Source organism: Plectropomus leopardus, chromosome 10 (assembly GCF_008729295.1).
Source record: "Plectropomus leopardus isolate mb chromosome 10, YSFRI_Pleo_2.0, whole genome shotgun sequence".
NCBI lineage: Eukaryota > Metazoa > Chordata > Actinopteri > Perciformes > Serranidae > Plectropomus > Plectropomus leopardus.
Window position 1 is genome coordinate 18258159 of NC_056472.1, and position 13121 is coordinate 18271279.

At 39.8% G+C, this 13121-nt stretch overlaps 1 protein-coding gene across 4 annotated transcripts in view; it reads left to right on the forward strand.

The window, feature by feature from the left end:
• Positions 1–13121, forward strand: part of rapgef4a (Rap guanine nucleotide exchange factor 4a) — a 48668-nt gene that overhangs the window by 33414 nt on the left and 2133 nt on the right. For all 4 annotated transcript variants that reach the window (XM_042494278.1, XM_042494280.1, XM_042494279.1 and 1 more), the window contains 18 exons: positions 684–805; positions 916–1099; positions 1193–1277; positions 2476–2536; positions 2694–2770; positions 2889–3035; positions 4545–4660; positions 5857–5942; positions 6236–6314; positions 6427–6577; positions 7410–7498; positions 7641–7671; positions 7787–7865; positions 9313–9459; positions 11101–11198; positions 11890–12015; positions 12167–12345; positions 12472–12562. In XM_042494278.1, coding sequence (XP_042350212.1) covers positions 684–805; positions 916–1099; positions 1193–1277; positions 2476–2536; positions 2694–2770; positions 2889–3035; positions 4545–4660; positions 5857–5942; positions 6236–6314; positions 6427–6577; positions 7410–7498; positions 7641–7671; positions 7787–7865; positions 9313–9459; positions 11101–11198; positions 11890–12015; positions 12167–12345; positions 12472–12562 — 1948 coding nt within the window. The remainder of the gene's footprint in view (positions 1–683; positions 806–915; positions 1100–1192; positions 1278–2475; positions 2537–2693; positions 2771–2888; positions 3036–4544; positions 4661–5856; positions 5943–6235; positions 6315–6426; positions 6578–7409; positions 7499–7640; positions 7672–7786; positions 7866–9312; positions 9460–11100; positions 11199–11889; positions 12016–12166; positions 12346–12471; positions 12563–13121) is intronic.

Genomic DNA, 13121 nt, shown 5'->3' on the forward strand with positions numbered 1-13121 from the left:
GGTCTGGAAAAGTGTTAAAGAGGAAATTAACAAAATTATAGAAGTTGTTATCCCTTTAGAGATATACAGTACGTCTCTAGGTTTTAAGAGATATATGCCACAGTTTAGAGGTATATGTTGTGGATGCTTTTTTTTTTTTGATTGCCAAATAAACTAGAGACCATCTTGCCATGCGGTCACTCATGCCACAATAAACCAATCTGCAACACTATTGACATAAAAAAAACCTGGTAAAATACTCGAAATGGCTTCTGTGGAAGTTTCCAGAACAATAGGTTTATTTTACGCTATTTTTATTTTTGTTTTTATTATTTGGTTCTGTGTTAGGGAATGTTCTGTTCTGTTAACAAAACTATCTTTGTCAATATTATTTTACAAACAATCATGCCAATAAAGCAAACTGAACTGAATTGAACTAAAAAACTGAAAACAAAAAGTGTTAAGATTAAAGAAAGAGGAAAAAAAATACAAATAATACATAAAAACAAAATTAAATGCAGCACCTTTGTATTCATGTATTTTATTTAACCACCTGGCTCTTTTATGGCAATGCCCTATAAACACTTTGGAAACAAAAAAGAACCAAGAACAGGCAGATTCAATTAATAAAATCAGAGGAAATGTGTTACATAACTGCTCAGTCTTGTATAAAACCTTATGTAGACCTCTCCTGTGATTCCCAGGCAGTGTTGTGTGGGGACAGAGTTGGTTGACTGGCAAATGCAGCAGAGCGCCTGTGTCCACTCTCGTATTCAGGCTGTGGGCATGTGGCAGGTGCTGCTGGAAGAAGGTGTTCTCAACCATGGTGAGACTCTGTGTGATGTCTGTGTCTGCACCACATGTACGTGCGAAGCAGTGATTTTTTTTTAAACAAATGTGAGCCCTGCTGTCTGTGCCTGTGTTGTTGTGACGCAGTGGACCAGGAGCTGAGCTTCCAGGACAAGTACCTTTTCTACCGCTTCCTTGACGACGAGCAGGAGGACGCTCCTTTCCCCGGCGAGGAGGAGAGGAGGGAGAGTCTGGAGGAGCTGCAGGACACCTTGCTCCTCCTCTTGCAGATTGGACCTGACGCCCATATGAGGATGATTCTGAGGAAACAGTACGGCTCTAAAGCAATAATCTCTAAATCAGCATTAAATAAAGCAAATCAGTGTGATGGTATTATTTGTTGACCTATTTCCCTTTTTTCCAGTCCGTCTGAAAGAACAGCAGATGATCTGGAGATCATTTATGAAGAGCTGCTCCACATAAAGGCTTTATCTCACCTATCTACCACTGTGAGTGCGGGTTCTCTATCTTGTGTGACCATATGAACCCTGTTGTCACTCTGCAGTCATTAAAAAAGCTTCTCTCTCCTGTGGCAGTAAAAAACACGCTCAGCTCCTCAACTTTTATCACATTTAAAGATCCAGTGTTTAGGATTCAGGGGCGTCTATTGGCAGAAATACAATATAATATTCCTAACTATGTTTTTGTTCGTTTATAATCTGAATCCTGAAAATATGAATTGTAGTTTTTTTCATTACCTTAGAAGGAAGTGTTTATATTTACATATGTAGCGGGTCCTCTTATATGGAGTCTGCTGTGTTTCAACAGTAGCCCAGAACGGACAAATCAAACACTGGCTCTAGATTAGGCTATTTGCATTTTTGAGTTCTTCTAGACGCTCGGCACACAGGAGAAGTTTAAGCTTGTTGCACTTTGTAACCTAAATCCCACACACTAGATCTATAAAAGCTGAGTGAGGGCGTATTGGAGATGGACATTTTCTGCCATATTGAAGTACTTGCATTAAATTATTATTAAGTACTCAAATCCTGACAGAAAAATTAAATAAAAATAAATAATCTAACATAGCACTAAGAATACAAATTGGCCAACAATGGAAAACTGCAATCTCTGAAGTGAAATTAAAAAAATATTTAATTAACAAACAGCCTGAAATTACTCTATTGAACTATGAATTCAAAGTTAACAGAAGTAAACTAAAAACAAGCAAAGCTATGTGTAGCCACCATTAACATTACATAGGCAAGACGCAGCACTGAAAAAGTCATGCTCTTTTGTGGGAGGTAGGACAGTGATTATTCTATACAGTAAATGAATACTTACAGCCAAACGAGGTCTCGAGTACTTGAGTATGAAGTACCAATCACTCATATGTACCTGTGAGGTCATCTCAGCACTGATCATCACATATTTATAAACTTAACATTTTAATTCATGTTCTGCGAAATCAGTACTTTGCATCACTGCAAGGATTAAGTAAAACTGAAAAACAAGCTATATGAGAACTGCTGCAAGCTGCCTCTGTGATGAATTTTAGCTCACACTGAACTGCAGGAAACTCTGTTTTATACTAGCGAGGAAGCAGGAGTGTAAACTTTGCGTGACTGTACTCTTCCATTGTTGCGCTACTAAGTAAAATGAATTTAGTTCACATTGATCTTCATGAGTTATCTGTTTCCCCTGCAGGTAAAGAGAGAGCTGGCAGGAGTGCTGATATTTGAGTCTCATGCAAAGGCAGGAACAGTGTGTAAGTAATGCAATAAAATGAATGATGTGACTTTTTCAAACAGCTGACGCCAAACTATACAATTTATAAATGTGTTACAGAGTCAGAATTAATCCAACAAATGTCATATTAGAGTATATCAGTCTACCAAAGCTTGTCTTTGTTTCTTTCCTCTCAGTGTTCAGTCAGGGGGAGGAGGGCACGTCATGGTACATTATTTTGAAAGGCTCAGTCAACGTTGTCATCTATGGAAAAGTAGGTATTTCTCTAGATGAGATCACACTAATCCTATAATCATGGTGATTTGTTTGTGTTGTTCTGACCAGCAGGTTAATTTATTGGCAAGTAACCGCTCACTTTGTGTGTGACGCAGGGCGTCGTTTGCACTCTTCACGAGGGAGATGACTTTGGAAAGCTTGCTCTTGTCAATGACGCCCCCCGCGCTGCCTCTATTGTCCTGCGAGAGGACAACTGCCACTTCCTGAGAGTTGACAAGGAGGACTTCAACAGGATTCTGAGGGTTAGTTTCTGTCAAATATCTTCTGATGGTTTTACTGTTACATTTTAAAAAAAGCTGTAGTGCCCTCTGTTGGTAGAAACTCAGCAATGCAGCTACAAAAGTTATGTACTGTGTCCCTTGAGATAATACCCCAGCCCTCTGCACACATTAGCTCAGTCATCAAAATATAAAACATGTTATGATAATTGTATAATTGTACTGATAATAACAACTGTAAATAATTCAACTTAAATATTTAAACCCAAGGCTCCTAATTTTTATGGTTGCACTCTTCCACTAAATAATGCAGTGTCTCTATCTGTCTCCTAAAATTCAGGCTCAAGAATGTGTCATTTTTAACTTTGCTGTACAAAATGAGACTGTGACAACTGACCCCACCGAAAGCCGCTTCTTGTTCAGGGGTTTAATCCTTTGAAACCTGGATCGATATCAGTTTTTTTATGCTGAATTCAGGTGCCTTTCACAAGCAATTTGACTCTTTGAAACCTGAGCAAATTGGTTTGATTTCTCTCAAAAACATGGGCAAAAGAGGCAATGATCAACTTGGAAAGAAATGTTCCACAAATTGCAAGAAATTAGTAAACTTTGACAAGAAAATTACCTCAAAATGTGTTTGTTTTGAAAAAGTGGAGTGGATTATCCAAAAATGTACAGAAAACTTTATTATTGCAAATGTAATATAATATATAAAATGAATATGCATCTTCAATACTTATTTTATGTAATTTACTTTACCTTTTTTGTGTTTTGTTTTTTTTTAACTTTTTTTCTTATTTTCGGGTAATTTTATTGTAACCTCTTTTTTTCCAATTATTTTTGCTGATTTTTGGGCCATGTCCAATTTAGTTGCTTTTTTCTATCTGCTAATGATTTCAAAAGAAATCAAAGGGGTTTCAAAGGGTTGACCAAACTGCTACCTCATTAGAATAGAATTAATCCAGTGTCTAAATAATCTAGAATTTTTTTGTTTTTGATCTCTCATCAATAAAGTAAACATTGTTTATAGAGTAACAATCACCACACGAGACGGTGTTAAGGCTCACAAAATATGATTTGGCTTCATTGCATTTTCAGGAACTTTGTTTAAGCCCCCTGCTTGCTGTGGTTAGTGTGGCTGTGTGCTGACTGCACAGCGGACAAGCCAACTAATCCACTCTGCTCAGTGACCAGAACCTGTTGACATAATGCCGCTCTCTCTGCAACAGGGAAAATGACAGCGAGTCAAACCTCTGCAATTTTGTGATGGTGTAAACATTGTGTTCACTTGGTGACGTGCTGTTCTCAGCTAGTTATGGAAGAGACAGCTCATATTGACTAAATCAGAAACAGGCTCAGATAAAAGTACACACAACTTTCCAGTGTTGTAAACATCATTATATCTGTTTAGCTTGCGCAGCTTGTTGCTCGTCCTTTATTGTATACTCTCTCTGTGTGTGTGTGTGTGTGTGTGTGTGTGTGTGTGTGTGTGTGTGTGTGCGTGTGCGTGTGCGTGTGCGTGTGCGTGCGTAGGACGTGGAGGCCAACACTGTGCGTCTGAAGGAGCACGGTCAGGATGTTCTGGTGTTAGAGAAGAGTCTCAGCAACAGTCGCACCTCCACCCATGGAGCCTCGTCCTCCCATTACAAGTAAATGTACCCACAATCCACTGCACTGCATGTCACTCATGTTTAAATGCAGCGTGTAAGAATATGTGCGTTGAACATCTTATTTGTGATTGACATGTGCTTGTTAAAATGGCAACACTTTAAGTTTCCCAGTTCACAATTTAGAAGCATTTTTTTAAATATTGAATAAATGGTTAGTCTCAAACTATAGCACCCGTAGGTAAAAGTTGTGTAACAGGCTGTTGTATAAAAAGACAATGGATTAACATGTAGTAAAACCCTGTTATAATCAGTAGGTGATTTGTTAAGCCTTAAGACACTTTGATTGCAATTCAAACTAGGATTCAAATTTACCACCAATTCTGTTATATGTTGTGAATGGTTATTAAGTGTTATTGTATATATTTATATATGTATATATTTTGGCAAAGAAAATGTGTGGGAGCTCTGAATGTGGCTAATTTACTCTAAATGTTTTAACTGTTTCTTGAGGGGAGAACATATTTGGCTACACAGATAATACTTTGTTGTTGTTTTTTTGCCAGATTTGTTGACAACAAAAAATAAAAATAACAACACCAGCTTTATCCTTAAAAACATCACAAGTTTCTGGTGAGTACTGGACTGTAAACAGTCAGTGTGACCAGCAGATAAAAATGCTTCCTGGTCGTGTGTGCACGATCCTGTGCACTGCAGCCAACAAGCGTTATCTTAAAAGGGGCATCTGTCACCGCACCACGGTCGCTGTAATATAGAGAGACACATTAATGGTAACGATGGCCCTGGCTCCCAGGGGAAAAAGAAAACCTGGCATGTCACAATTACTTGTTCGGGGTCGCCCTCTAATCAACTCGGCTCCTCACACACGAGAGTGTCAAGACTGTGGGGGAGACACAACACGTGTCGTGTAGCTCCCTCTTGTGCTGTTATCAACTAATGAAAACGACCGAGGCTGGACTGTGTTGATTCCCCTTCACAGAGAAGATGCCCCGACATTTTTATTTTGGCTTCTCTGACAGCTCTTAGCCCAGACTCCCCTTAATCTTGAGCCGGGCCGAGAACCCTGTGATTGTAAATAGGATTGTTATCAAATGAAGCAATCACAGACACATGTTGGAGTAAGACAAATCAGTGGAGGGCCATCGAGGTGTCACAGAGCACTAAGAGCCAGTGTTTCTTGATTAGTGAAGGGTGTGTTTTATCCTGTGTTGCTCCAGATACAAGGTAATGTCGGGAACCCCGGAGAAGATTTTGGAGCACCTCCTCGAAATGATGCGATTGGATTCTCAATTCACGGAGTCAGGTACTGCTCAGCATGCAGCATTCAGATTAATGCCTCTAATATGATCTATCAGTGTGATGATCATTTAAGGGTTTTCTTCTGTGCAGTATTCTCTTTGTACGTCCTCGGCCTGCTGCTCTGCCCTGACCTGTTTGTTCTTATCTATAATTAGCCACACGTCACAGAGCTGATCTTTTTTCTTGCAGAGGTGACAGAGGCAGTGCCTTGCAGATCAAGGCCTCATGGCTCTGGATGCTCTTTGATCTGCTCTTACGCAGGTGTTTGACATAACCATCTCTCTGTTTTTGTCACAGACTCGGCCATAGATGACTTTGTGCTCATGCACTGTGTCTTCATCCCAAACAGTCAGCTGTGTCCAGTGTTGATGGCCCAATATCCTTTTAGCGCTGTGTTACGTAATGTGGTTAAATGTGAAACTGAGCTTAAAAAAACCCTCTTCCTCTCTGCTCTGCTTACAATATTTTGATCTTTAACTGCTGTGCACCTACCATGCCCAGGCTTCTCAGGGCTCTGAGCAGGAGAAGCTGGACTACACACTCAACAACAAGCGCAGGGTGATCCGTCTGGTGATGCAGTGGGCTGCTGTACATGGAGATCACCTGCAGGAGGAGGACGTCTCTATGGCTTTCATAGAGGTCAGCCTCTAGATTTGGATCACATTAAAGGAGATGTATTTGACGCTTCATAGCTGTAATATAGCAGCAAACCACTATTTACTATAAACTGATACTGTGGAGTAATGATGACTTGAGCAGAGAATGAAGTAATGCTCCCTATGTGTGTGTTGTGTTGTGTGTTGCAAGCGCTGTTTGTTGTTGTGGTAAACTGTCCCGCTGGGTCCTGCATCAGGTCAGGTACTCAGCAGATGCCCCACAAAAAAGGTGATTTGTGGGTGGTATTTTGTTTAATTTATTTCTAAGAGTCAGCCAAAAATATCAGTTTATATTGTATTTCCTAAAAATGAATGAATGAAAATAATATCTTAGTTTCACTTGTGTAAAGTGGCCCAAAATGATTACTTCACTTGCTGTTTGACCAAATTATTTGTTCTGCAAATGGTTATTATGGGACTTTCGGTACCAGTTAGAGAGCTTGTGTCGATCTTGCAGAGCTTAGTTGGTCATATGTGTGGGTGGCAGCTGCAGTATTGCATGTCACTGTGCCGGTTTGGGTCTTGCAGGACTCTGCTGTGGTGCATGTGAGTGTGTCCCACTGGCTAGCTAATCACTGTTAATCTGCACCGTGCTTATAAAACACTTAATGCTGATGTGTCTATGTTTTTGTGCATGATGCCCACCCTCCTCCCCCCCTGCAGGTTAACATTTAGCTCTTTTAGCACTGTTGCAGTTATTAGCACTATTTTTTCAGGTAGCACTGTTAACTGCGAGCTGCCGGCTCGGGCACCATGTGCAGACAATCCTGTCCCAGACTCTGATTCATAGATATGCCATATGATATGTTTTGCAGGAGTTTCTCGTGGCAGTATCTAATGATGCCAAAGCAATTCCTGCCCTCAGGGATCAACTAACAGAACTGGACAGAAGTGTGAAGAGAAAGTAAGTGAATGAATGAATCTTAATCCTAATGCAGGGCATCTGTTTTTTTCAGTTTGTATTAACAAGCAAAGGTTAAGTTGTATTGGTAGATGAACAAACATGTAACTTAAGCTTAATTATTGCTTATTTTTCCACACTTCAGCACTGAAGATGCCAGAGTGTCACAGAAAAAGGTAATGCTGACTATTTTTCTTCAAAATTAAAGTTTATGTGTATATTTAACTTATTGCTTACTTTGTTACTGTGCAAAACTGTCATGATCTCTGAATCTTTTAAACTTTGTTACAGCACAAAGTCCTACTGCGGCAGTTTAGTATGGGAGACGAGAAGCTTCAGAAACGTCAGCCCATCAAGAGTAATGATGAAAGTGAGTAAAAGATGTGTTTCCTTAAGTCTAAACAGTACGAGTGTTGCTACACACTGCTGTCTGTTAGCCTGGTAAGACCATCCCGATGATGATGGGCCCCAGTGCCTTTCCATAAAGTGAGGGAGGTCATGCGCTTCATTGCTTCACCATCAGCTTTGGAAGAGATCATGGGCTTCATGTATGAGGGAGGTGAGGGAGAGATGGGATCCTGACCCCAACCGTTTCAGCGTGTCAGGTGACACAGAGACGGTGTGCGCCACGGAGCTTCAGTGTTGCATAAGAGCCAGCCCCGTGAGCCTCGGACTGCTTGTCAGCAGTTGTAACATTTTATAAAAAAAAAAAAAAAAGCCCTCTGTCCTGTTAATAAACATTAGGTACAATGATCATTCCTGTCACTGTGTGTGTTACAGGGCTAGCAGCAGGATCACAAACACTGAAATGGCATTATTGCTCTGGGGAAAAAAAAAAAAGAAAAACCGAACGCCTTAATTGAAAGCTGAATACCTACCCAGTTAAGGAATACCTGAATATTTAGGTCCAGTCCTAGTTCACAAAGCTTTGGACATAAAACAAGGACACTGCCAGCTGGGATTCAGCAGTCCAGAGGCAGGTGGCTGCTGAATGAGAAATGGTGAAATATGCTGGCAATGCCAGTGTATCGCAAAAACCTCATGGGGATTGCTGTCGACGAGGTACACGTCACAAACAAAGGGTAAATATACATGAATTGCATTTTTTAGACCATTACTGTCTAACTGACAACGTATTTGTGTAGTAGAGGAGCAGACGCTAATGCTAGTGTCAGGATTGGCTGAAAGAGTTTGTCTGTCAAAGTGAGTAACTCATGCCCACTGAAAGTGTTTTGGGTGGCAGCGAATCCTGACTGTTATAGGGAGAGAAATACAATGTTGAGCTCTCGTCATCCGAATGGTCTTACCAGGCTAGCTGTCTGTCCCTGTAACATTATATCAGCTGTATGAAACTCCAGGCTCCAGGAAGCCCAGTTCTGTAGACAGAACGGATTTCCTTTTTTAATGTGGTTTTTACTTCTGAGTAAGACGAAATGAGTCATTGGTATTCTACTCTAGTCACACACATGGAAATGTAATGTTTGCATATGCTTAATCAAAGTCAGCTCTCATTGAATGTTGTTGGACATGAGAAGCTTTGACTGAGTGAATCATGACCTCTTAATATATGTTAATATGTTAACGTTATATGTTATATGTTAATATGTGTTGTTTTATTTAGGTAAAACTAAAGATTAGAGAAAAGTTTTTAAAAAGTATAGTTTGCTCTTTTTTTAAAATCATCCCTTGCCCCCTCTGATTTGACCCTTATTTTTGAAACTAGTGCAATAATTCAACTGCCTCCAACTTTGCAGTCCTGCCGCTCCTTCTTTCCTTCTTGCTGACAGTCTCATATTTGCTCTGATTTACACTTCCAGTTCTGCTCAAAGTCTACTGCTGTGACCACACCTACACAACGATCCGTGTCCCTGTGGCTGCCTCAGTCAGGGAGGTCATCGGTGCCGTGGCCGACAAGCTGGGGTCGGCAGAGGACCTGCTCCTGGTCAACCTCAGTTCGGCAGGAGGTGAGAGCGCCAACAGCTACGCGTTAATCAAATGATTGGAGGCGGCACAAGGGAGAGCCCAAGCAGGGTGATATACTAATGAACCCCCGGCTGATTTAGTGAGAAATTATCTGCCTGTTGTGGACTGTGAATGGCCTCAGCTTGAAAAAAAACCTGAGCTCAGTTTTTCTCATGACATTCAGCACGAGGCTGTTGGTGCTCCTTACTGTACGATGTTCCATTGTCTCTGCCAGAAAGCGCTAATGCAGCTCTTACTCACACTTGACCTTGCACTTTTCCTTATTGAGGCCAAGTAAACAGATACAGATCTATTGCTACTCTCCTGCTCGAGCTCATTATTATACAGTTTATATACTGTATCCAATGAACTTAAACCTTGCAAGGAAAAATCATGACTGCCTCTAGCTTTCACGGTAAAGGTAGCATGAGAGAGGGAAAGATAGCACATTATAATAATATAATGATCTAAGATGTTGTTGATACCATCAACATTCCTCTGTGTCAGAGTAAGACTTAAGAACCACCTCAACCAGTTTGGGTAGGATATAAAGGCATCAGCAGATAAAGACATATTATAAAAAAAAAACCAAACAACAACAAAACAACAGCTAAGTATCAACAGCTATGATACTCGCCCGCTGACCATTTTTTAATTTTCTCTGAAAATAAATTGAATCACATTGGGATATTTTGTACTGTTATTTCGAGCTGGGCAGTATGGAGAAAATTAATATCCCAATATTTTTTTTAGCAGATACCCTGGTATCAATATTATGGCAATTTTGTAGGTTCACTGTGCTTTCACAAAACATTTACACAATGAGATTTTCTGTATATTATATCATCAATAGTGTAGATATAATGACTAAGTGGGTTAAGTTTGATACTGCAACTCATTATAATAGCCCAAGATAAAGTTCCTAAATGTCTTGTTTTGTCCCCAACCCAAATATATGCAGTTTGCTAATTTTCATATTGAATAAGCTGGAAACAGAGAATTCTTACTTTAAAAAATAAATCATTTACTCAGTCTGATTAATCAATTGCCAAATTAGTTGGTAGTTATTTTAATAGTTGACAACTAATCAATTAATTGTATCAGCCACAGTAAAGGCAAATAATAGAGCAATCTCCTGAGTTCAGAAAATTACATCACTTTACTGTAATACAGCCTTTAAAACCAGTTTAAGACAACACATATGATATGATGATATCCAAAATCCAAGATGATATCTCGTTCCGTATCACAATATGAATATGGTTTTATTGCCCAGCTCTACTGTTAATGTAAATAAGGGGCCAAAGAGCATTAAACACAGAGCTAAGAAACCGCGGAAGGATCTCCTGTGAACCTCCAACAGCGGTCTGAGCTAATATAATGTTTATTTGTTACCTGGCCCCTGGCCCCTTGTCATTTTGCACAAGTGGCCTCTGTGCAAAGAAAATTGAATATCCCTGGTCTACAGCAACACTAGGAGCACTGTGAACTAAATGCTAACATCAGCGTACTAACTTGCTCCGATTAACAATGCTAACAAACTGGTGTTTGGCAGGTACAGTGTTTACCATGTTCACGATTGTAGTTTAGTGTTTTTGCATGCTCTCAATTTGTTACAGTGTGTTTTGTTTTTTGTTCTACAGAGAAAGTCATCTTCAAGCCCAATGATATTTCAGTGTTCTCCACTGTCAGCATAAACGGGCGGCTGTTTGCCTGCAGGAGGGATCAGTTGGATTCTTTGGTGGGTTGATCTGTAATCACACAGCACTTTCTCATCATATAACAGAGGGCTCACTGAAACCTTATGCATAGCCGTACATCTCTGAAACACTTTCTTCACACTATTTTCTGCAAATTTCCATGCTAGTTTTTTAAGCAACCTAGCAGATTATTTAGATGTGTACATGTAAGTGTTTTTTGTGTATTTATTGTAAGGCCTCATTTATACTTAGTTTACGTACGTACGTATAGATATGTCCGTTTCAGCTGTCCCCACAATCTCCGATGGTAATGCTGCATTTCATCTGTATCCCTAAGCTTTCAGAAAACGGACACAAATATGGATGTAATGAACACAAAGTACGGACAGAGGGCTCCATCCTTGTTTGTATATGTATCTGACATTAAGCATGAATGATCCTAAAGTCAAACAATAATATTTACTCTTGGAAGTAGCTCAACTGCCATCTTGCCTTTTTTTTTTAGCTCTTCATGCATTTTGGCTCATCTTTTTGTCACAAGAAGACGCCTCTCTTGATCTTTGCATGATTTTTTTTAATTGCAAAACAAAAATTCCTGTCTGAAGAAGAACATTACCTAGAAATGTCACTTGTGGATGTGCTACGAAATTGCACTTAAAGGATCCACAGTATGCAGACCTTACTTCATGTTTTAAAACAAGAATTAAAAGCCAGTCATTTCTTGTGTCCTAGACTCCTTTACCTGAGCAGGAGGGTTCCTCTACAGGACTGCTGGCCAGCTTTGAGCTGATGAGCTCTAAGGATGTGGCTTACCACATGACTTCCTATGACTGGGAGCTTTTTCACTGTGTACATGAGGTATGCTTGTGAAAAAAACAGGTGCACTAACAGAACTGAGTTATGTGCATTGATGTTAAAGCATGATTTGAAGCTTATTTAATTTGGTTGACTTTCAATTGATGCACTATTTTGTTTACAAGAAGTGTTTCTTTTTTTTGGTGTTTAACAGCTTGAACTCATCTACCACACATTTGGGAGGCAAAACTTCAAGAAAACCACAGTGAATCTGGACCTGTTCCTGAGAAGGTTTAATGAAATCCAGTTTTGGGTGATCACAGAGATGTGTCTGTGTTCTCAGCTCAGCAAGAGGGTGCAGCTTCTCAAGAAGTTCATCAAGATTGCTGCTCAGTAAGTGGACCTGACCAGAACAGACAATGAAACAAGCTCATTGTCTGTTCTGTGTTTCTTAGAGTCAGCTTACTGTTATGTTAATTTATTACTGTGATGTAAAGTTTCATTTTTTTTCTGACAAAGCTGCAAGGACTACAGGAATCTGAACTCCTTTTTTGCTATCATCATGGGACTGAGTAACCCAGCAGTGTGCAGGTTGAGTCAGACCTGGGAGGTGAGTACCTGTCTTTGTCAAAATCAGTGATTTAGTGAAGACCACCAAAAGCAAGACCAAGTTATGACCAAGACTGCGAGTCCCACACAACATGATGGCACTTAAACAATAAAATAAGGAACATGTAAACAATAGCAAGATCCCTGTTTACAAAAAAAAAAAAAAAAAAAAACACCCACAGAAAGCAAATGAAGATTTCTTTTAGGTAGCCACATTTTAGTACTTACTATTTGGCTGATATTTGTGCCCCGATAGCCACAACCTCTTTCTCTGACTCCCATGTTCACTTTTTCAAAGTGCGTGTGAAGGTGGGCAGGGTGACAGCCAATAACAGTAACAAAAAAATTTAAATCAGAAACAAGTCAAGTTATTGTTTGCATTTGAAGCATGAATTTTAATCCAATCACAGTAATGATATTAAAAAATAAATCAGACAGTGCACAGGCGATTTAGTCGCTTCCCCGGGGTTGTGATCTTGATTGGTCTAAAAGGTAAATTAAGAGTTCTTTTTGTCCAAGACTAGGACAAGACCATGAAGCCCTGCACGGGACTGTTGTCC